General features: G+C 41.6%; 1 protein-coding gene across 1 annotated transcript in view; it reads right to left on the minus strand.

The window, feature by feature from the left end:
- Positions 1–10418: 10418 nt before the first annotated feature.
- LRRC1 (leucine rich repeat containing 1) overlaps positions 10419–24927 on the minus strand; it is a 222710-nt gene continuing 208201 nt past the window's right edge. Inside the window, exons 11-14 of the mRNA XM_075340301.1 lie at positions 22163–22278; positions 18128–18300; positions 13337–13479; positions 10419–12488 (exon numbers count right to left, since the gene is read on the minus strand). Coding sequence (XP_075196416.1) covers positions 12330–12488; positions 13337–13479; positions 18128–18300; positions 22163–22278 — 591 coding nt within the window. The 3' untranslated portion in view covers positions 10419–12329. The remainder of the gene's footprint in view (positions 12489–13336; positions 13480–18127; positions 18301–22162; positions 22279–24927) is intronic.

Genomic DNA, 24927 nt, shown 5'->3' on the forward strand with positions numbered 1-24927 from the left:
CACGTTTTCTTGGCATAATATGGAAGTAGATTGCAATGCCATTTTGCAACCTCCTGCTGCTAACAATACCACTGGGCTGTGTGCTTAGTTTCGTACCTCAGTTGAAACCTGTCCACCTGGGGTGTCCTTGATGACAAAGTACATTGCCAATGACATGGTTTTTAACATCACTGATCCACACAAATACACAATACGGACATAAAAAAACACAATAAAGACATCAAATACACACACACACACACACACAAGAATGTAAAATGTCTCAACTTGTCAAATGGCCTTGAGCATCAATTACAGCTTGATAATGATGTCTCATGCTGTTCACAATTCGAGTAGCCTGAAGAGCCTCCACTCTCCCTGAAGAATGGCCCTCAGATCATTGAGATTCTGGGGGTACAGAGTTATAAGCCTCTACACAGCGATGCAGTTGATGCCATAGGTTTTCGATGGGGATTCAGGTCTGGAGAAATTGTAGGCCATTCCATTTGAGGTACTTTACAGTCTCCAGCAGCTGTTTGCTAATGATGCAATCTCGATGAGCTGGAGCATTACCATACATGAAGTTGAAATTAAGCCTGTGTTGTTCATGCAAAGGCACAATGACTGTATTATTGAGATTATTCAAGTAGTAGGAGCTTTTCACTACCATTCACACAAAGCCTAGGAAAGTTCTGTATAGACACACCTGCCCACACTAACACCACTTCCAAAGCCATTTCTGGTTACATTGGCTGATACATCATTAGTCTCTGCTTGACATCTCCAACATCATTGGCAGCAATCATTTCTGCTCAGCAAGAAATTACGTTCAGTGACCCACAGGTCCCTCGTTGAGCAAGACGTGTGCCTGTGCCTGGTGTGGTCAGATACCCTTGCATGTCGACTAGCACATAGATCATGCTGATGTAAACGGTTTCAAATGGCCTGACATGACACTTTGGTACCTCCCTTAACTGTGCCTGGAGTTGTGTGGCATTCATCAGCTGGTTTGGAAGGCCATTGCTCACAATGAAGCGGTCATCAGTGTGGGAAGTGACCAAAGGACATCCACTTCTATGCCTTTCTGCGACTCTTACAGTCTCACTACCTCTGTTGCAACCTGCTGATGACAGTCTGACACTCTAAGTTGAGTGGCCCCGTCCGTCTAAGAACATTCTGCTTGATCGTTAGGTGTTGTCTTGGTCTCCTTATGACAAAATGTGAACAGCATGAAAGACCTGTTTAATTACCAATTCTAATTGAACCCCACCATTTATTGGGTAATTTGTGGATCAAACCCCCTGTTGTGAATTTTGCTATTAAGCTCCTTGATAGAGAAAAACAAGTTGTGCAAAAAGTACTGAAACATTGATCAGTTGGACATGTGTATTCAAAAGTTTAGAGACGGTCACATTAAGTTCACCTGAAAAGGTTAGAGTGCATTTTAGGATCATCCTGAAATTACAGCTGAAAGCCAAATACCCCTAACTTTTTGTGAGTAGTGTATAGATTATATATGTGTATACTGAAAAAAATATTAAAAAAAATGCAACACATTTGTTTTTGCTCTTGTTTTTCATGAGCTGAACTCAAAGATCAGACACTTTTTCTATGTACATAAAAGACCTCTCTCAAATATTGTTCACAAATTTGTCCGTTAGTGAGCACTTCTCCTTTGCATTTACCTCACAAGTGTAGCATATCAAGATGCTGATTAGACAGCATGATTATTGCACAGGTGTGCCTTTGGTTGGCCACAATAAAAGGCCACTCTAAAATGTGAAGTCTTATGTAGCATAATGCCAAATACGTCGCAAGTTTTGAGGAAGTGTGCAATTGACATGCTGATTGCAGGAATGTTCACCAGGGCTATTGCCTGTGAATTGAATGCTTATTTGTCTATCATAAGCTATCTCCAAAAGCGCTTGAGAATCTGGCAGTACATTCAACCAACCTCACAACCACAGACCACGTGTAACCACACCAGCCCAGTACCTCACATCCAGCATCTTCACCTTCAAGAAAATCTGAGACGAGCCACCCAGAAAGCTGCTGCAATGAGTTTCCTTAACCAAAGAATTTCTGCACAGAAATAGTCTTAGGGTATCACATCTGCATGCTCGTCATCCTCATTGGGGTCTCCACCTGACCGTAGTTAGTAGTCGTAACTGACTTGAGTGGGGCAAATGCTCATATTCAATAGTGTCTGGCACATTGGGGAAGCGTTCTCTTTACGGATGACTCCCAGGCTCCACTGTACAGGGCATATGGCAGAATGGCAAATAGTGGTCAAACCAAACTTTTTTGACCCACCCACCCCCTGGAAATGCCAATGTTGTAAAACTGTACATGTCAGAATGGCCTTTTACACTGTGTTCCAAATTATTATGCAAAAAATATTTTTTCATATTTTCCTAAATTAACTTTATGAATTGCAGTCATTGTTATTTTCCAGTCATCTACTATTCGAGTATAATTGAAATGTTTTTTTTATCAAACTGCCTATGAAAACAGTATATTTTTAAAAATAATAAACACTCAAAATGTATGTTCCAAATTATTATGCACAGCAGAGTTTTCAACATTTTTATTTTGAAAAACAAAATGGTCAATTGTGAAATTATAAGCATTATCAGCTTATGACAAAATGAAATCAAACAGTTTTCAAGTCAAAACTTAATTCTAGGTGATGATACATTTGCACATAGGACCCCTTGTTTGAAAGAAGCTTCTGAATTCTCTCGTTCATTGAATTTGTCAGTTTTTGAATGGTTTGTGCTTCAATTGTTTTGCATGTGGAAAGAATACCCTCCCAGAGCTGTTGCTTAGATGTGAACTGCCTCCCGCCATCATAGACACTCCTTTTGATGATGCACAAGAGGTTCTCAATGGGGTTGAGGTCAGGGGAACATGGTGGCCCCACTATAAGTTTGTCCTCTTTTATGCCCATAGCAGCCAGAGATGCAGATGTGTTATTTGCAACATAAGACGGTGCATTATCATGCATGAAAATGATCTGGCTGAGGAATGCACGGTTCTTCCTCCTAAACCATGGCAGAGAGTGCTGTTTTACAAACTCCACATAGATTATGGAGTTCATCTTTACCCCTTCTGGGATCCTAAAGGGGCCGACAATCTCTCTCCCCATGATTCCAGCCAAAAACAATACTCCACCTCCTGCTTGTTGGCGCCTTAGCCGTGTTTTCATGGGGTGTCCATCAACCAGCCATCCTCCACTCCATCCATCTGGACCATCGAGCGTTGCACGGCACTCATCCGTGAACAAAACAGTTTGGAAGTCAGTCTTCATGTATCGTTTGGCCCACTGGAGCCGTTTCTGCTTGTGTGCAGTGGATAGAGGTGGTCGACAGGATGGCTTACGCACTGCTGCAAACCTCTGAAGGACCCTGCATCTTGTTGTTTGGGAGACGTTGGAGGCAACAGCAGCTTCAAAAACTTGTCTGCTGCTATGACAAGGCATTTTCGCAGCTGCTCTTTTAACCTGACGCAATTACCTGTTGGAAAGAATCCTCAATTTTTCCTTACCAGCACGCACACGTGTGTGCTGTGAATCAGCTACATACTTCTTGATTGTGCGATGATCACGATGAAGTGTCTTGGCAATGATGATTGTAGTCATGCCTGGACCTAAATACGCCACTATTTGTTGCTTCTCAGCGGCCGACACATCCTTTTTCTTTCCCATTTTGGCAAAAAATGTAGGCTGCTTAATAATGTGGAACAGCCTTCTTAAGTAGTCTTGCCTTTATTTGGACACACCTTCCAAACTAATTTGCACAGGTATCTGCAATTGCTTTCAGAGATATAAAGAGCCCTGACACAAATCACCATCAATGAGTTTAAATGACAAACAAAAAATTTCTGACCTTATCACTCCTAAACTCTTTTTGCATAATAATTTGGAACAATATTCATGCTGTGTAATAAAAATAAAAAAGTCTTAGATCTTTAGTTCAGCTTATGAAAAAGGGTAACAAATTAGGGATGATGGATCATCCCAAATATTCGGCAAAATACGGCTTTGCGAATATCTGACGAATAGTTTGCCGCTATGCGAATATTCGATGCGCAATGTAAGTCTATGGGAAGCCCGAATAGTTGCTATTCGGCAACTATTCGGGTTTCCCATAGACTTACATATTCGGCGAATATGGGCGTTGCCAAATATGGGCGTTGCCGAATATGTGCGGTATTCGATCATGCTTAGTAACAATGTTTTGAACTTTTGACTTTCAGGCTCCATATGTGACCATCCAGTACAGCTTAGAGTGTGACACTACTTTCATTTTATAGGCAATCATCTTGGCTACCTCATACATAAATAGCTACTGCTTTGCACCTAGAAGAAAAAAAAAATATATATTTTGTTAGTATTTTGTAAATCACCTTTGGCTTTCAACAATCCCTGAATACTTCTGGGCATGCTCTCAATCAGATTGAAACAAGTTTCAACCAAAGCCTGAACCAGTGTCTCTTCTACACGCTCCCAACGTTGGTGCATCCTGTTTGCCTCCCTTAGGCATGTACAGTATGTGCGCAGGTTTTTCTTCAACTCAACCCTGAGGTCTGTGGGGGGCAAGCCAGTACCTCTACTTTATGGTCTTTGAACCTTATCTTCACCAGTCTCTATGTATCCTTTAGGTTGTTGTCCGGCTGGAACATTATGTCGTCTTTTTCATAATCATATTACTTGAGTGTACAAAGTAACATTGAAACCATTCATCCCGGTCAAGTATTCAACGCCTTTGGCTGTGAAACACTTCATGGATGCTGTTCTATTCAAAACAGTGATGTTTTGCTTGGGAATCAACATAGTAACACAGATATTTATGAAATATGAGAACAGGTTGAAATTTTTAGTGGATAGTAAGAAAATATTTTTTTTCGCCACAAGAAGCCAAACAGTAACAATGCACTGACAACAAAAATCTGCATACCTAATCATATGCTAAATATTTGCAAGTCAATTTATGTATCAGATAGCCAAGATATGGTCTACAACATGAAGGAAGTTCCACACTCAAAGATGTAGTGGATGGTGAGTTAGCCTGAAAGTCAAACATTTAAAATATATTAAAATACTGCCTTTTGCTTGTCACTGTATATATGGATATACAGTACTATATAACATTTACTCCCCACGTATAATAAAAAAACAAAGGTTATTTGACTATCCAAATGACAACTATCTTTGAATATGTATTTATCTAAATATTAGAACTAAGACTAGGTAAAAAAAAGTAACTGAAAAGTGTGTATGAGTTAACTACATAAGTCAGGGTACAAAGAAAAATTTGATTTGTCATGTATCATTAGAAACTGAACAATAATTAAAATCCAATTGTGTTCAAGGGAACCAATTACACAGGTGTACAAAAATGTTTTTTTTCAGGTGCCAAGGTTTTTTTTTTTCATGGATTTAGGGTATTTTGAGGGTGCTCAATTTAAAAATCCCATTATTTTTGCTAAATATGTTCAAGTTTTGATATAATAGACATCCATGAAAATAATGCATTCCCCCAATGTAACTTGTATGTGACAACAAATGCAATAGCTTTTGGTCTGTCTTTTGACAGTGTTTTAGGTAATGAAATATCCCATATAATTATTTTTCTATTTCAATTTGTAGGCATACAATGCTATAAAAGCAACTTTTTGAAGCCAGAATTCTACTGTGAATTTGCTGAGGAAAGAAGTGAGCTACATTAAACGTTTGTCAACCCAGTCTTGGTTTATACTCAAAATGTTCTGTCTTAAGCATATAAATACATGTAAAAACAATGCTTTCATCAAGAAGAGCCTTCATCAACAATCCTGACGTATTACGCTACATCTATGGAGAGTACAGGGTTGAAAGAAGAAATCTCACAGTCTTTACATTGAGTACCGTATTTTTCGCTTTATTAGACGCACCTGATTATAAGACGCACACCCAAATTTGGTGAAGGAAAAGTGTTTTTTTTTTTAATGTTAAATGGGGTCCATCTTATAATGCCAGTATCCCTCTAACAAATCATATAGGGTATATGTCCCTCAAAGCCCCCCATCTTAAAATTATCCCCCTTAATCTGGATATGGCCCCCTTATATTGAATATAACCCTCTTGTGATGGCACACGTTCCCCTGTGCTGCCTATGGATTGCATACATTCCCCTGTGCTGCCTATGGTCCCCTATGGATTGCACACGTTTCCCTGTGTTAGATAGCGCCCCCATGCTGCAGCCCGTGGCCCCTATAGATCGCACAAGTCCCCCTGTGTTAGATATCACCCCCATAGTGCTGCCCATAGCCCCTATAGATCGCACAAGTCCCCCTGTGTTAGATATCACCCCCCATAGTGCTGCCCATAGCCCCTATAGATCGCACAAGTACCCCTGTGTTAGATATCACCCCCCATAGTGCTGCCCATAGCCCCTATAGATCGCACAAGTCCCCCTGTGTTAGATATCACCCCCCATAGTGCTGCCTATAGCCCCTATAGATCGCACAAGTCCCCCTTTGTTAGATATCACCCCCCATAGTGCTGCCCATAGCCCCTATAGATTGCACAAGTCCCCCTGTGTTAGATATCACCCCCCATAGTGCTGCCCATAGCCCCTATAGATCGCACAAGTCCCCCTGTGTTAGATATCGCCCCCCTGCTGCTGCCCATAATAAAATAAAACCCTCTTTCCTTACCTCCTGCAGCGTTTATCTCCCTCCTGTCTCCCTCCGTGCTTCTCTTCCTTACTTCCTGGTTCTCAGTGCGGTCATGTGATCGGCAAAGCACACAGAGATCTCTGCCTGTCTGATCACAGTGGAAGCAGGGACACAGAGAAACGCTGCAGGGGGTAAGTAAAGCTTTTTTATTTTAGGATGAGCAGCAGCCTGGGGGCCAAATCTAACACAGGGGGGTGTGTGCAATCACAGGGAAGCGCAGAGACATATAATATACACTGCTGCCCCAGCCCCTCACTGCGGTGCGATTTCAGCACCATTGGAGATGGACAGCGGCTGTGCATATTATATGAGCGGGAGCAGGAGATCAACGCTCCCAGCACAGCGCCCCCACCTCCCCTGGACCTTGCAGTGTACATATATATATATATATATATATATATATATATATATATATATATATATATATATATATATGTCGCGGGCGGGGAGGAGGGTGTCAGCACACCGCGCTCACCCCTTCTGCTCGGGTCCGGCAGTTGCTCCTGGTGGCTCGAGCTGTGGGCCGGATCCCGGGGTGTCTCGAGCGACACTCCTCGCCCGTGAGTGAAAAGGGGGTGTTTGTTGGGGTTATAGTTCGTGACGCCACCCACGGTTGTGGTGATTGCACCACCGCTGCTTTGGATGGGGATCCCGGGGATGGTGATGGGAGCAGCCAGGTGTTGTGTTGCCCCTCCGTGGGTAGGGGTTGGTGATCCCGGGGCCCAGTGGGGTGCAGGGGCGCAGGGGCAGCGCTGTGCCTTGCGGCACTGAGGTACTCACTCAGCCAGTAAACACGACACAGTTCTCGGTAAACAAACGGCTGGTTGGACGGGTCCCTCGGACGGTTCACGATGCTGCGGTTCCCTGCAGTTAGCGGTGACGGTCTCTTCCCTGCACCTTTGAAATGTCTTGTGGTATCGGTGGATTCCCTCCGGTTACCCGCTCCCCGGCTGCAATCTGGGCCGGAGGAGCTCTACACTTTGCCCGCAGGCGCCGGCCCTGGGAAACTGGTGCCTTGGCGGTGGCGGTGTTTCCCCGTTGTGGTTGGACCTTTGCCGTCAATCAGGACTTGCTTGTTGGGAGATCTACGTCCCCTTCACTAACGGATTTAGCAATTTACAGCGACTCCAAGCCTTGCTGGGATCCGAAAGCCCCTGCTCTGGTACTGACTGCCCTTTGTATACTGCTCCAGGCCCTGGATACACTCAGCCTCCGCGGCCCTTCCAGCAACCTCCAGACAGTCCCACTGCAGATCTTCACCGCTGTCTGCTGATCTTGCTGTTCTGGCCCTACACAAAGCTGGGCTCTCAGGCTTTCTTTCCTTCTGTCACTTTACTGGCTTCTCTCCTTTACACTTCTCTACTTTCACCACTTTCACTTCTCTGTTTACTCTAGCCCTCAGCTAGACTTCACTCTGTCTCCACTCTTGCCCTCCCTGGGCTAATCTGCCTGGTTTACTTCCTGCCTCCAGAGTTGTGAGCTCCTAGGTGGGCGGAGCCAACCGCCTGGCCCACCCCCTGGTGTGCATCATCAACCTCTGGAGGAAGGCAACAAGGATTTATGGGTTAGCTGGTGTACCTGCAGGGAATGTGGGGTGCGTGTGTGTGTTATCTGTGTCCCCTGGCTTGCCCAGGGCGACACATTTATACACCCCCCCCCCGTATATTCGGCTTATAAGACGCACCCCCTACTTTCCCCCAAAATTTGGGGGAACAAAAGTGCGTCTTATAAAGCGAAAAATACGGTATTTCTGGATTATTTTGGAGTACAACTTTGAGACCAGGATAAGTTATGCGCTGCAGATATGGTTTGTAAAACGTGTGACGCTCCTATGATAGTGGACAAATGAAGAAAAAGTTTAAACTTTGGTGTCAATGGTATGGAAAGAACAAAAAAAAAAAAAGACTATTTTCATCTTTGTGTTGTAAATAAAGGCTAATGGCTTTAAATCGTTAAAAGAAAACTTGGATGGATTATCCAGATTTGGAATCAGCAAGACAACCTATTCCACATCGCAATGACGCTTCCATACCGGTGTTCACAGGGACTATCCATTGCCAGACTCTGAAGAGAGTAATGTATTGGAATGAATGGCAGGTAGTAGTAGTGGAAGTGAATTTGAGGGAAGCTTCCAAAAAACTCAATGACCTGATTCAAGACTTAAATCTGTCTAAGCAAGTATACGAACTTTTATCGAGAAGGAGAGGCTTCTCTTATATTTCAACCAAGAGGAAGAATTTGTATACTGCATTGATATCCCAGGAATTGTATTTCAAATGAGAACAACAGACTATCGACCAGAAGACTGGTGGCTTTTTATAAACAGATACATTCGAAGCTTGAAATGTGTTCTCTTGCACAATGGTAAAATTTATAGGTTTCTTTCCATTGTTCACTTAGCCAAAGAAGAATATGAAAATGTATTACAGAAAATCTGTCAATGTAAACACCAGTGGTTGATTTGTCTTGATCGGAAAATTGTGAACTGCTTGCTTGGACCGCAATCTACACAAAATACCCATGCTTCATGTGCCTTTGGAAAGCAAGATCATTGGGCAAAAGTGTGATGGCCTACAAGAAGAAATAATCATTGGCGCTGTAAATATCAATAAGCCGCTGGTGACAAGAACAAAATCATTCTCCCACTGCTTATTAAGCTAGGATTAATAAAGCAATTTGTTAGAGTTTTTGACAAATTGGGCAATTGCTTCAAGTGCAATTGAAGATCATTCTCTGGATCTAGTATGAGAAAAACTAAAAGCTGGAATCGTTGATAGTCTTCATACTCGTAAACTGATGAACGATTCCAATTTTACCATATACATGAATGACACTGAGGCTTTGGCCTGGAAGAGTTTTGTCTCTGTTTTGAAAAACTACTTGGGGAATCACAGAGCAGACAATTATGAAGTGGTGCAAGATGATATAATAATAATTATTATATGCTCTCTAACTTCAGAAATCTGGGAGTTAATATGAGCATAAAGATGCACTATCTCCATAGCCATTTAAATGGATTTCCAGAAAAACCTTGGAGACTTGAGTGAGGAAGAAGGCAGGTTTCACCAGGATATGAATGTGATGGAGGAGAGATATCAAGGCAAATGGTGGCACATGGTGGCACACTACTGTTTGAGTCTCCAATGTGATTGTCCTGATGACACACATAAAAAGGAAATCAACCATTTTTGAAGCACTGACATTAATATTGTATCAAATCATGCATAACTTTTCCTGTCACTGTTAGAAAAAAAAATTAAAAATATCTAAGAGGTACTTTTTATGTACTATTTTTAACAAAAATAATATTCTCGCAATTCGGAATGCTTTTAACAGTGTTCTATTAATTAACTAATATCTCAGAAACTAGAGCCAATCTGGCAAAACCAAAGTCAGCACCAAAAACTTAATATAAAGCCATTCATTCAGACATCGTTGCCACTAAAATCACTGTATACCAGCGTTATCAAAAGAAAACTATTTCATTGAGATTTTCTGAACACAGGATCACAGTTCACCCTGCTGAAGCCCATTTTTTACAAATGGATGTAAAGACTCTGAATTTAATACAAAACATCTGCACCCAAATTTTATACTTTACATAAATAAATAATTTAATTACAATTTAGCACCATTTCCACCTGCATAGCGCTTGTGTAGGTCCTGCTTATTGAACGATAACATTTTTAACAAAGGAAATACAATTGTCAAGTCTCAGCTCACCGACAATTTATTTTATTGTTTTATTTATGGCACAAGCTCATCTGATTACTTTCTGATGGAACCTCAGATGTACCAAATGATTCCAAAAGCTCCATTTACACATAGATTCACATTCAAATCACAATTTACAGTTAATACATTATTGCAGATACTCATTTCACACTGGCGACTTAAATGGGATTTGTCTGTGTGCCATAATGAAATGTTCCCTCTCGGTTAGATGCAAGGCTTACACCTACAAGCCGTATCACTCAGTCGTTAAAGCTGGTTGTCAGACAGTATACAAGGCATCACAAAGGCTGATTCTTAAGGCTGTAGTGGAAACAGATTATCACTTTACAGACATATACAATATCAGAGTTTAAATTACGATTTCGCACTTCTGATGATGTCAGTGTTATGCTGCCGCTAGTTGACCTACTATATAGAAATCCTGGCACAGTGGTGGCACGATATGCCTTTATATGACACTAATTTAACATTACATTACCACATATGCCAGCAAGACTTTTAGTGTTAATAGATGCAATGTTCGGTTATTTACTGGCACTATAAGGCTAAACTTAACTGTTATACTGCTGAGGTAGAGCGTAACTTACAAATAACCAAAAACTGATTAAGTGGACTAAGGACCCTCTTACAATCCAAACCACAGTTGGTGCAGTCACCAAGACGTCTTATTTATAGCTCTGCAGTGAAGCAAATGGAACTTTTCAGTAATTTTATGTACATTACAACAATGTGTGAAAAAAAATCTAACAAAATGATTAGAAAGAACCTCCATGTTTAAAAAGGACAAGCTTAAAATAATTTCCAATAGAAAAGAATGTCAACCATGACCACAGTATAAAATGAATGTATATATTTCCACAGTATAAGCTCTCAAAGAATATAAAATATCCAACTCAGTGCAAAAAACCCCTAAGATAGTGACGGCCAACATGTTTGATAGAAGACTTTAAACTCTGGTCCGCAAGGATGATAAATGATTCTATTGCTTAGGTGCAGGAAGCTCTAAGTGATACTGTGATGTAGCCCACACTGTCGGAAAATGAAACAAACCTTCTTCCTATATTGTTACATCAGTGTCAAAAAGTTAAATGTCTTAAGGAAGGTTTCGCTTCTATAATACAGAGCTCCATATAAAAGACTGATGCTAACTACTCTTAAGTTAGTCGCATCAGACGGAAAATGCAAAGCATCTGTACTTCTAAATGTAGAAAAAGAATAATTGCACTCCCTATGTGGCTGCTTTAGATCACTGCATAACTTGTTCACTCAATGAAGTGAATAAAAAGGGCACATAATGACTTCAGTCTCAAGAGTCCAAATCACTCTCTGCCCACCACTCCTGTAAGGCACATCTTAGTGGCATACATGCTTAAAGTACTTCTAAAAACCCAGGCTTCCCACATCCTTAAAACAAAATCGTATATGTACCGTATTTAAAATTATGTTAATGAAAATTTTTGCAACTTACTGCCCAATGTTTTGTTTCAAATATACACTAGTAAAGCTGCCAAAACATAAAAAAGTACAATTTTTACATAAAACTGTCATTTATCCCTAAAAAGGTCCACAAAAAGTGATAAAATATACTCCAAAAGTTAAAAAATAAAAATATTTCCAAATGTAAAATGAAAAATTACAACTGAACAGTAGTGAAGTACTATGTCTTAAAAACAAGATTGGTAAAATATAAAATTACAGCATTAAGTTAGAGGGTCACAGACGCAAATATCTGGCCGATATAAGGCACTTCCTGTCCAGATTTGCAGCATCTCAACAAAAGTAGTAACAGGAGGGATGATGGATTATGTTCTGGTAAAAACAAGAGGCTGGATGTGGTCCCGGGAGACATTGCAACAGTAGAGGGAAGACACAGGAGGTAAGATGGAGGTGGCGCTCTATACAGACGTGGTCAATCTGTCAATGGAGTTATTGACCTCATTTTTGTTAGAGTCCAGGCCTTTAGCAGCATTCATAGTTGTACGAAGGTTCTCCACAGTCTTTTTCATAGTCTTCAGCTCACCTGGGTGCGGAGTAGCTCGTCTCAGAAGAGTTGCCTTAAAGAGAGGATACAGATTTAATGGTATCAGTGTAATCCGGGAAGGGAGAGAGATTTGTGCAGCTTGTGCAGTTTAGCTATAATGGATTGCCTACTTAAGCAGCAAACTGTGAATACACCAAAAGCTATGAAAGAGACAGTTATGGACAGGAAGAGAGGTCAGATTATGGACATTTCTGGTAATTTGATGAGAAATATGTGTAGGGCAGGGGTCCCAAACTGTGGCTAGTGGGTCCATGATGTGTGTCTCGTTGCTGTCTTCCAACATGGTGCATAAGCACCAGGTATAGCCAACAGCTATGAAGAGGAGGTCGAAATTTGGTGACTTCTAAGAGTAGCCCCACATAAAAGAGCAGATCTGAATGGGGGGGGGTAAGATGGAACCCCTTGATCTTGGTACACTGCCTCAGTGTGATTTCTGTGGAAAAGCTTTTGCTGTTAATATATTGGAGCTCTGGTTGTCACTAGTATGAGGGTAAGGTAGCTATAAGTGGCTAGGGAACCTCTCAGAACTGAATGTGGCTCGCACACCACTTTCAGAGCTGAATATGGCTGATGGTCAGAAAGGTTGTGGACCTCTGGTGCAGTGGATTCCTTAAATCAACCAGATACAGCAATTGGAGCAATTCTTAGGAGGTATTTACTTCCAAGCTCCCAAATCCTACTAAAACCACTACAAATGCACAAGGTGAACAATGTTGGTGACATGTCTGGGGATTAAAGGAATAGAAAAGTGAAGCTACAGTAAGCATTCATACAATTAGTTGATCTCTATGCGGTAGACATTTATACATTAATGGTTCCAGAATCTGGAGGAAAAAAAAACCCATAAAACTGAAAAGGTACCGTTTCTTCCTCGTCATCTTCTTTCTCATCATCCAAGAATCGTATAGCACTTATTCTGTTCATTGCTCGCTCATTCCAGGTATCATCAGACATATCATTAACCAGACTCTCAAAGGCCCCACATCTTGGTAAATTGTCTACGGCTAAACACATTCAAGAGAAACGTAAAATTATTAAAGAACATACAAAGACGTGTTTTCTTGTAATCATATTACTAAATATATATATAGACATGTTAGATACAAGCTTAGGGAGACCATTCCAGTGTTTGTATTACCTTTCATTATAATTTATCTTTACCATAATTATCAAGTGATTTATATAAATACAAATAGAAACATGGGTAGTCACATGACTTTTGTAATATCCTGCCACATCTGCCCTTTGTAGTGTTTTAGATGTAAAATAAAAAAAATGCTGCTAGGTAACAATGCTTTGAAAAATAAAAATACTATACTGTTTGCACAATCATTAGGCAATTAATATTTTGATTATTATTATTGAACAACTACAATGCTGTCGGTCAATTCAAAAGATAAAGAGAATCTCAGCAGGTTTTTGCTACCTCATCTGAGAGCAACATGATGTAAGCAAAGAGACTCCGAATCAAACGATGTATCACTTAGATTACTGGCTGCAGCCATTCTGTCCCAATCAAAGCTTTTTGATTTAGTCATCTAACAGAGCTAAGAAAGTTGTCAGGCCCACACCAGGCTCTCAATAGAGGTTGTACATTGACAGTGAGGTATGAATCACTGGAGGGGGCATTCTGCGTGACATTGTGGTCCAGCAATGATAAGTAGGTGACAAAGCCTGTAGTGTAAATAAACAGCACACAGTCAGATGAGAGGCATAGTTGATTTTTGTTTTTAACCCCTACAGCATGCTGTCTTAAGATTACATAGAACAAACCTGACGACAGACTCCTTTTAATAAACCTGAATATTTAAGAAAGTGAAGCTTTGTCTCAGGCGATTATGGTTCCAGAATTATTATGCAACTAAATTAAAATTTTGCCATTTCAATTGTTTATTTTCATCTGCTAAAGTGACGAAAAAACATGACATCAAAAATGTCAGAAGTGTATCAGTGACTAATAGAGCCACCCTTTTCAATTACAGTCATAATCCTTCAATCTATGGAGTGTCAGTTTTTTAATCTATTGGCAATCAACCTTTCAACAGCACCAACCACAACCTCCCTGTTTAGAGGTATACGGTTTTCCTTCCCTGTAAATATGCAGTTTAAAGGGCCCACACAGTGCTCAATAAGGTTTAGGTCAGTCGAGTAAGGGGCCAGGTCATTATTCTCTCATCTTTAAGGCCTTTAACAACTAGCTAAGCAGTGCAGTACTTCAATGCATGCGATGAATAATTGTCAGTCAGAAAAATATTTCTTTTTTTTTGAAAGCTTTAGACTTTTCCCGTACCACTGCTTGAAGAAACTGTCTTCTAAAAACTGACCATAGGTCTGGGAGTTGATTTTGAGTCTATTTTCAACCCCAAAAAGATCAGCTTTTATACCACCCCACTACCCACTATCTTTGCGTCTGAGTGGAAGTAGAAAACTGTGCCCGTTACCGATTCAGCCAAGGGCCAATCCATCTGGTCTATCAAGAGTCAATATCATTTCATCAGTCCATAAAACCTTTAAAAAATGTATCAGATATTTCTTGGCTCAGTCTTGACATTACTACTTATGTGTCTTGTTCAGTGATGGTCGGTTTAAGTCTCCCTTATCTCGGCCATGTCTCACAGCACTGAACACCTTGTACTTCTGGACACTCCAGGGAAATGGCAGTTCTCTAAAATAACAGCCCTGGAGGATAATGGGTTAATGGTCCCTTCAGGTTTCTTTTTAAATCTTTGACAGGTAATGTGTGTTTATTTTGGTGATCTAGTCAAAATACTCACTTTTCTAATAACTGCATGCAGTGGGTAATTGTATTTTGTTAATTGATAAAAATAAAGTGAATAAACAAAGGAGGAATCCAAATCAATATTTGCCTTCAAAACAAGATGAATTCTTCTAGGTACACTGGCACAAAGGGATTTTGTAGAATTATAGTCAGCTGTAAGAGTAACCAATTATACCAAACAGATCATTATTTTTATATGAAGGTTGAAGAACTGTCGGGAAAAACAGCCGTTTAGGATGCTTTACACTGCGTGAGCAACAGCCAAACTTGGATACAAAGCTGAGGTTCATGTCACAGGTCATATACCATGGCGAGACTGAGCAAAGCGACAAGATAAAACTTCAAAGTAGACTGGGATTTCAAGATGTGCTGTTCAAGTCCTTTTCAAGAAGCAACAAGAATTCAGCAACATTCAAGACCAGAGGCGCCGCTGTCTTTCAAGGATACTTTGTTCAGCAGATTAAAGACACACGGTGCTTACATCCTGCGAAAAAATGTCCAGCAAAGCCATCAGCTCAGAATGGTCAACAACCAGTGGGACCCAGCTGCACTATCGTTCAAAGAAGTCTGGCCAGAAATTGACTTCATAGAAGAACAGCTTCCAAAAAAAAAAAAGAAATAAATAAATCTAAAAACAACTCAATTGTACACACACAAAAAGAAGTCAATAAGGTGCAGAAAAAATGGAAGCAGGTGCTCTGTACTTCGGGGTGAAAATCTGAAGTATCTGGGGGTAACAGAAGGCAGTTTGTTTATGGCAGGGCTGCAGAGAGGTTCAATAACAAGTATATGCAGAGAAGCATATGCAGAGGAGACTCGTTTAAAGCTAGTGGCAGCATTTCAGGAAAATCAAGTTGTGTAGTTGATCAGGAATAACGATGTCCACAATGTTAAGAAATGCAGGCAGATACTTCTCCAACATGCAATACTATTGAGGGAGGGATTGGCTCCAAATTTATTCTAAAATAGGTAAGTGACCCAAAAACATAGTGCATGTGCACTTTCTTTTTCTCAATTAACAAAATGCAACCAACACTTTTTTGCAAGAATTTTACTTTGAAGCCTTTTTTTCATACCTACGTAAAACATGCATTTTTATTACATTTCTGTTGAATAAATATGTATTGCCCCTCAAGCGCACACGTGCCCAAACACTTCATAAATTTGTAATCTATAGGTCCATTAATGACAGCCAAACGGCTACTTGTTTGCAGATTGGCGGTCGTTTAATGTTTACACAGGCAGACTGTGCTTCAGATGCACAGTGGACGATCTGTAATAAATAGGCTAGTGCACATAGGTTACCATTATTCTGCGATAGTTTACACAGGACTGTGTGCGGCCCAAAAAGATGATCTTTTGTGTAAATTAAGAGATCATTTCACTCAACAGAAGAATGTGTTGCTTGTTCACTGGATGACCAGCAGCCTGTTCTAGCTGCATGATTGTGATGAAACTTCCTAGGAATTATGTAGGGTGAATTCATTTTTAACCCCTTACTGCAAAATCACATACATGTACATGATTGAGGGGGTGACAGTGTTTGGAGGGAGTGCTGTAACTGAGTGCTTTCCAAATGCAAAACCCAAAGAAACATGGCTGAACTGCATTTTTGTGTTCCCCACAATTTCACCGATCTCGGATTCCCCGCCAACCCCCCTTTTTCCATTACATTGAATGGTGTAATTAAACCAAAACTCTTTCAGCTCTGTTTAGGCTATGTAAAAGTAAAAATAAAAAAATATGGTTCTTGGAGGACAGGGAGGAAAAACGAAGATACAAAAAAATAAGAAAAATAATAAATTGTCCGGTCTGTAAAGGGAATCGGTCAGCCGGGTTTTGCTATGTAATCTGATAGCAGCATAATGACATGGACACATTCCAGCGGTATATCTTTTAGTTTACTGGGTGCAGCAGTTGTGATAGAATTACAGTTTTCAGATCTAGCAGAGCTCAGCATGCTGAGCTATGTATAACCCCAGCCACACCCCTGAGTGGCAGATTTCTGTGTATACTGTATATTGACAGAAAGCTGCTAATTTGTGGTTAGGTTGTGGATGGACCAGGTGGAATGAGATGCCAGGTTCTGCAGTGATAACCCCCTGCTGATAAAACACTGATAACAGCAAACTACAGCCCACTAAAGGCCACATCTCACTAAGCGACATCGCTAGCGACATCGCTGCTGAGTCACAGTTTTTGTGACGCAACAACGATCTTGCTAGCGATGTCGCTGTGTGTGACATCCAGCAACGACCAGGCCCCTGCTGTGAGGTCGCTGGTCGTTGATGAATGTCCTGTACTATTTTCTTCAAAGGCGATGTCCTGCAGGGCAGGACGCATCGCTATGTTTGACACTGTGTGACAGGGTCCCAATGACAGCAGAGATTGTTATACAGGTCGCTACTGCAACCTGTATCGTTACCGAGTCATTGGTAAGGTCTGACTGTGTGACATCTCACCAGTGACCTCCCAGCGACTTACAAGCGATCTTTATCAGATCGCATCATTTTCGGGATCGCTGGTAAGTCGCTAAATGTGACGGGGGCTTAAGTCACAAATCACTGGAATTGGGGGCTCTGTACCTACAGGATGCTGCTCTCAGATTATATAGCAAAAACGCACTGATAGATTCTGTAAAAAGGTTAAACTGCACTGTTATTGGGAAGGCCATCTCACACTTTGCTTATATGCAAGTCTAGAGAATTTACACAATACTCTGGCACACTAGTGAGTGACAACCTTACTGTGCTCTATATGGAGTTGTTTTTGCAGTAATATCCTGGATATTGAGAGCAGCTTTAGCATTAACATGGTCTACTTTATTCCTGTGAAAATGAATGGCTACAAGTGATACATATCAAGTTTCATACCTTGGCCAGAAGAATCAGAAGGCATCTGTGGAAGCAACACACAAGTCAACACCTTTTCTCCGGTTTCAGGATCTTCATCTGTCTGAAACGTTAACAGAGGCTGGGACTGGTTATCTGATAACCATAAAGCCTTTAATTTCAGGGACGTCAATGATAAGGGTAAATATGATAACCTATAGGAAAGAAAACCAGAAATTCCAGAGAATCATGAACTATTCTTGCAGACTAACAATTACCTCCAGATTCCATCCATGGTCACCACATGCCAGTTGAATTCAAAGCGTTAAAGGGTTATTCCCATCTCCAAGACCTTATGTGTAGTAGGTGTAATAATAATAATAATAATAATAATAATAATAATAATAGCAAATGCCGCCAATTAGAAATGTAGTATAGTCCTCCTGAAAAGCTATGTCCCTTACCTTATGTGCAGGGCATTACAGTAGCCAGCAAGTATCCAAGGTTATGGTGACGCATATGGGGACAGTTTGTTGCTAGTGGTCGTAACCATTGATACCTGAGCTCCTGCCATGCCTGCACAAGAAGCAACATAGCTTATCAGGAGAACTATACTACATTTCTAATTGGAGGTATTTGCTAATATTATTCTTATTACACATACTCAATATTGGGCAGGATCTTGGACATGGGAATATCCCTTTAAGCAGTGGGAATTAGTATTTTAACTGGTCCCCACAGTTTCAGTAGGACCGCAGCTATGTGTATCAGTCATGCTCCTGCAGCTGATGACCGTGAGGCTATGTGCCCATGTAGCATATTTTCATGCAGTTACGCTGCGATCTGCACCGCAGGGTAACTGCATGCGTCCTGCGTCCCCAGCACAATCTATGAAGATTGTGCATAATCCATGCCCATGTGGCATATTAGAACGCAGCACTTAGGCTACTGCCGAAGTGCTGCGTTCTAAGAAGTGACATGCCACTTCTTTCGTGCGCTTTGCATGCAGCCCCCGCTCTGTCTATGGGAGGGGCTGCATCCAGAGCGCATGAATCTGCTTTTCAGTACGCAGTGTTTCTGCAGCGATTTGAAGCACATGTGTGCTGTTCAAATCGCTGCAGAAATTTCTGCAGGGACAGAACACAACGTGGGCACATAGCCTGAGAGTGTATAATGGTGGAGGAAAGTTAAACTTGATAGGCATAAGACTATTTTCAACCTATGTAGCCATGTACAGTATATGTGACCAGCATGACTCATTTATCCATCATGGAGCACTAATTGACAAATGCTCATGACTGATATACAGTATAAAGTAAAGTGTGAAGAGGGTTCTGTTATACGTGAAATAATATCTTTGAGTAATTACCTGAAAACTGATTTTAACACTGCAGGATCTAGATTGCTAAAAGTGAAGGGTTTGTCAGTATTTTTCTTATATTTTCAATATTGAAAACATTAAATATTGATCCCCAAAGTTAGATCACCAACTTTCCATTACGGAGATGGTAGTTGTGGTTTGGGGGTGGAGCTCTAATTATAGCTCCTCCTTCTGTCTCTAGCTCCTCCCTTTTTCAGTCATTATAGAATCTCATCAGTAACAGCCGCCATCTCCTACAGTGTTTCCCCGATAGTAAGACACCCCCGATAGTAAGACGTAGTGGGGGTTTTGGGGGGGGGTCGGCTAATGTAAGACGTACCCCGAAAGTAAGACATAGTAAACGGAAAGCGTTGTTTTTTTGTTTTTTTTTCTTCTTCTTTACAGTACTGGCCGAGCGCTCAGCTGAGCGCCCTGACACGCAGGCGGCCGAGCGCTCAGCTGAGCGCCCTGACACGCCGGCGGCCGAGCGCTCAGCTGAGCGCCCTGACACGCCGGCGGCCGAGCGCTCAGCTGAGCGCCCTGACACGCCGGCGGCCGAGCGCTCAGCTGAGCGCCCTGACATGCCGGCGGCCGAGCGCTCAGCTGAGCACTCGGCCGCCAGCGTGTCAGGGCGCTCGGCAGGGCGCCCGACCGCCAGCATGTGACGGCTCTCAGTTGGGCGCTCGGCCGCCGGCGTGTCAGGGCGCTCAGCTGAGCGCTCGGCCGCCGGCGTGTCAGGGCGCTCAGCTGAGCGCTCGGCCGCCGGCGTGTCAGGGCGCTCAGCTGAGCGCTCGGCCGCCGGCGTGTCAGGGCGCTCAGCTGAGCGCTCGGCCGCCGGCGTGTCAGGGCGCTCAGCTGAGCGCTCGGCCGCCGGCGTGTCAGGGCGCTCAGCTGAGCGCTCGGCCGCCGGCGTGTCAGGGCGCTCAGCTGAGCGCTCGGCCGCCTGCGTGTCAGGGCGCTCAGCTGAGCGCTCGGCCAGTACTGTAAAGAAGAAGAAAAAAAAACAAAAAAACAATGCTTTCCGTTTACTATGTCTTACTTTCGGGGTACGTCTTACATTAGCCGACCCCCCCCAAAACCCCCACTACGTCTTACTATCGGGGGTGTCTTACTATCGGGGAAACACTGTAGGAGATGGCGGCTGTTACTGATGAGATTCTATAATGACTGAAAAAGGGAGGAGCTAGAGACAGAAGGAGGAGCTATAATTAGAGCTCCACCCCCAAACCACAACTACCATCTCCGTAATGGAAAGTTGGTGATCTAACTTTGGGGATCAATATTTAATGTTTTCAATATTGAAAATATAAGAAAAATACTGACAAACCCTTCACTTTTAGCAATCTAGATCCTGCAGTGTTAAAATCAGTTTTCTTAAAATTAATTTAGCTTCCAAAATCTCCTGAAGTGTTGCAGTCATTGTACCAGCCACAGAGCCGCATAATACGCTGACACCTTGTGCTCAGTAACGGTCACTTTTCAGCAGCCATCTCATAACACCCATGTCAGAATTACACTTGATGGTAACCCCTCTGATATAAGTCTAGAGGCAAATGCTTTGTCATGGTATATAAAAAAAAAAAAAAAAAAAGTTTGGGGACCATTTTTGGAATGGTTTATAGCTCAAAGCAGCATAAAAAAAAAATATTGAATTAATAAGAATTTTGTTAAAAGAGGTCTCAGGCAATAATCTGACTACACCAAGTTGTTTACCTCTAGAATAGGGAAAAATAAGACTGTTGCGATTAGTTAACCCTTTTCTAATGTACAACATAATAGTACATCCTACTCTTCCTCATGTACCTGGGCCTCTGCCCCTACCATACCAGCAGATGCCAGCTGTGTTATGCAGACAGCATCTACATTTAATAACCATAACCGCAGGTAGAGCTGAGTAAACCTTAGGTCCACTTTTCGAACCAAACACCAATATCAATATTAATATCAAGGTTGGGGTTCGTGGATCGGGTGCTGTACGTGCAAACAAAACATTGTGCGGGCAACACTGCTCAGGTACGCTTGGTGCTCAGCCCAGTGCAGTGTTTGAAGGGCGCACACTGGGGGTAACAACAGCGTGCTCGGATGTAGTGTGCAACAAGAAAAAAAATTAAATGTTTTTTGAAAAAGTCCGCCCACTCTCCCCCGGAAGTGATCTGTTTATAGCTGGCTGTATGTTGGCAGAGACTCAACTTGCCAATCGGTGGCTGGATACGGAGTTCGGGTCAAGATCAAGCCTGTGGAGCTAGGCTCATTTGCTGCCGGTGAATCGAGCCTTGAAGGAACCACTCATCTCTAAATGCAGCTAGAGCTGGTCTCAGCTACATAAGCACTTAAATACCACCGTGGTTATGGGTTATCAAGGCATCTAGGGGACTAGTGAAGGTCCTATGGCTGCCATGTTAGTCATTATGTGAAGCTCAGGTTCATTTATTAACAAGAGGAAAAGAGGGAAAAAACCCCCAAAACTATATAATCTTTTTCCAAGAGTGCTACATGTATATTTTAATACTAATTTATTTTTAGCACATATTCTGCAATTATGTATTTATTATGACCAGATATTCAGCAGTGCTTTGCATTCATTATTGTTCTTGGTGGGATTTGATCTCGGTACCCCATGCTGCAAAGCAACAATGTTAACCACTGAGGCCCTATGCTTCCCACATCTGTGTATATAGTCCTAAACACGTTCACAAGTTGGTAAGATATAGTATTACCTGTTTCCTGCAACATCTAAGACATGGAGCTCAGTAGCTTGTGCAATTTCTGAAGGAATTCTAGTTAATCTATTTTCACGGACACAGAAGACATTAAGACTACAGCAACCGCCAATCTGGAAGAAGACATCAAAATGGCACAAATTATTGTTTTTCCATTATACATCATCAAGTAACACAATGTATAAAACATTTACAGCGATTGTATGCAGGTTTGAGACGTCTTACATGACTCGCTGGCAATAATCTGTGCTAGAAGGATGCTATTTGAAAAGGAATAGCTTAAATAATAGGAATGTCAAAAACGTATTACATGTCATTTATAATACAATCCGCTCAGACATGGAAATGATTTTGCAGCGATTCATGAGTATAAGCAACAGAGAAAAAAAAACTAAACTGTAGGTTATAAAAGCCATTTATATTTTATATTGCAGATGCACAACACTAGAATAATTACTCCGGATATCTGTACAGATGGTTTTAATATTTGTCATCCTAAAAAATTAAATAGCCAATTAAAAATCATGGTGACACCTAATCACTGCGGTTCTCTGCACAAAAACCTTTCCTTAAAGGGAACCAACCAGCAGTATTTTCCCATATAAAGTAAAAGCAGTGCCATACTGGGGCTAGAATGGTGAATCATACCTTCACTTTTCAGATTGGATCTTGGATTGCAAAAAAAAAAAAAAAGTTAAAAAGGTCCAGAAATAAGTGCATTCTGTGATTGAAGTCTGCAGCAAGGCGGGCCTTTGTAGGTCAGGCCCTCCTACGGCGTCCTCCTGGCTTGCCCCTTTTCTTTATTCAAATTTTAGACTGTACAACCATTTCCGCTGTTTGCAGCATGTGAGCATTGCTAGAGTAAAGTTGTCTGCATTAATATGGAGCCGAAGTCAGCCCATGCGTGTATCGCGATCTCTGGGCCATTTTATTGAAGACACCCTGGAGAAGACTATGAGCGGCATCGGCATATGCACAAATGAAAAAAAAAAAAATCTGCAATTGTACCGATGCTGCACATAGTCTTAAATAAAATGGCCTGGAGATCGTAGTACATGCATGCGCTGACTCCGGCTCCATTTTAATGAAGACATCATTACTCTAGCAATGTGCACATGCCACCAACTGCAGCAATGACAGCGCAACACAATATTTGAATAAAGAAAAGGGGCAAGCCAGGAGGACACCAGAGGAGGAATATACACCGAGCTCCCGACCCACAAAGGCCTGCCCCGATGCACATGCTAATCTCAGAATGCACACATTTGTGTACCTTTATCAACTTTTTTTCTGCAATCAAAGATCCAATGTGAAAAGTGAAGGCATGATATTATTCACCATGCTAGCGCCAGTATGGCACTGCTATTACTTTGTTTGGGAAAATCCTACTGGTTGGTTCCTTTTAAATCTCTACAGCAAAACTATTGGATCTGTGTCCAACGTCACAATCCTACAAACCTGTTTGCACACCGCAACTATCAGATTCTGCAGTAATGTACAGCAACTATTGTGGAAAATTTTGCCTCTAAACACATTTTCATACAATGAATCTCTATATACACACACACACAAGTCAAATAACAAAGGATTGTGCAGTATTCTGTACAGAGATTAATGCACATGGCACTTATGTTCTTTGTTTGTCCGTTGATTTGGAATTGCTTCGTTGTGTTTCCATATTTGTTAGATAGAAAAGTGCAGCATTGACAAAAATAAAAAGTGAGACCAGACAGAAAGCTGCTTCATTTTGCAGCTAGGAAGCAAATGAACAATGAAAATAAATGTGCACAGGTGTACATAGCCTTTATCTTTGTAATGTAGTGGACCAGCTGCATTCTACTCCAAGCTGAGCTCCAATAGTGCAGATGCTAATGCTGCGCACTCCTGAAAATTACTAGAAGGCTATTTTCATTTATTTACTACTGGACCTCACTCAAAATCCAACAATAAACTGCATTACCATGGTAGAAGTTATAGTTTTACTGTTGTGCAGACATACAGGAGAATTCAATGAGGCCGATCCATGTGTGGCCAACCTTGCAGCTTTTAAAGACGACCTTTTGCCAGTTTTAGCATGTTAATCTGCCCATATTATGGAATAGCGCTTGCAGAGATGGCTTGCAGAGATTAATAAAACATAGCTTTTGTTTTTTCTTTAATTTCTCCTTTCTATTTTGGAGACCTTCACTTGTAAAGTTCACATTATAATTTATTATAAACCCAATTGGGTGTTATCAGTGATTATTGTGTGGGGGCACGTACGTTGTCCTATCCATTGGTTGACCAATCAGAAGCTGGTAGCAACACGCAGGGGAAAAAAATAACACACCCCACAATAACTTAGAATAGGCTTTTCCCTGTGTGTGACTTGTAATGGTGACAGGCTGCTATCACTGCAAAACTGAGTGATTAGAAAGTGCTTGGAGTAGAGTAGAGCTAAATATAATAATTAACGCTACTTCAGTTTTAATCACACGGCAGTCAGTGTGGGGGGGGGATGAAAAATACGAGTGAGAGTTGTCTGGTTACTGTTCAACATGCAATAACTGGTGAAAAAGCTTTTCTAACCTCTTCACACAACATTCACCATACATGTACGGCGCAAAGCGTAAGCGGATGTATGAAGCAGGCTCACAGGGTGAGCTTGCCTGAAATTCAGCAGAAAATGGCTGTGTATTACAGCCAGGACCTGCCTCTAATAATCAAGAGTGGAGTTCCACCAGTGATGGTTAAGCTGTTCAATCCCACTGTCAAAGTGACAG

This window comes from Anomaloglossus baeobatrachus, chromosome 3 (genome assembly GCF_048569485.1).
Source record: "Anomaloglossus baeobatrachus isolate aAnoBae1 chromosome 3, aAnoBae1.hap1, whole genome shotgun sequence".
Lineage (NCBI taxonomy): Eukaryota > Metazoa > Chordata > Amphibia > Anura > Aromobatidae > Anomaloglossus > Anomaloglossus baeobatrachus.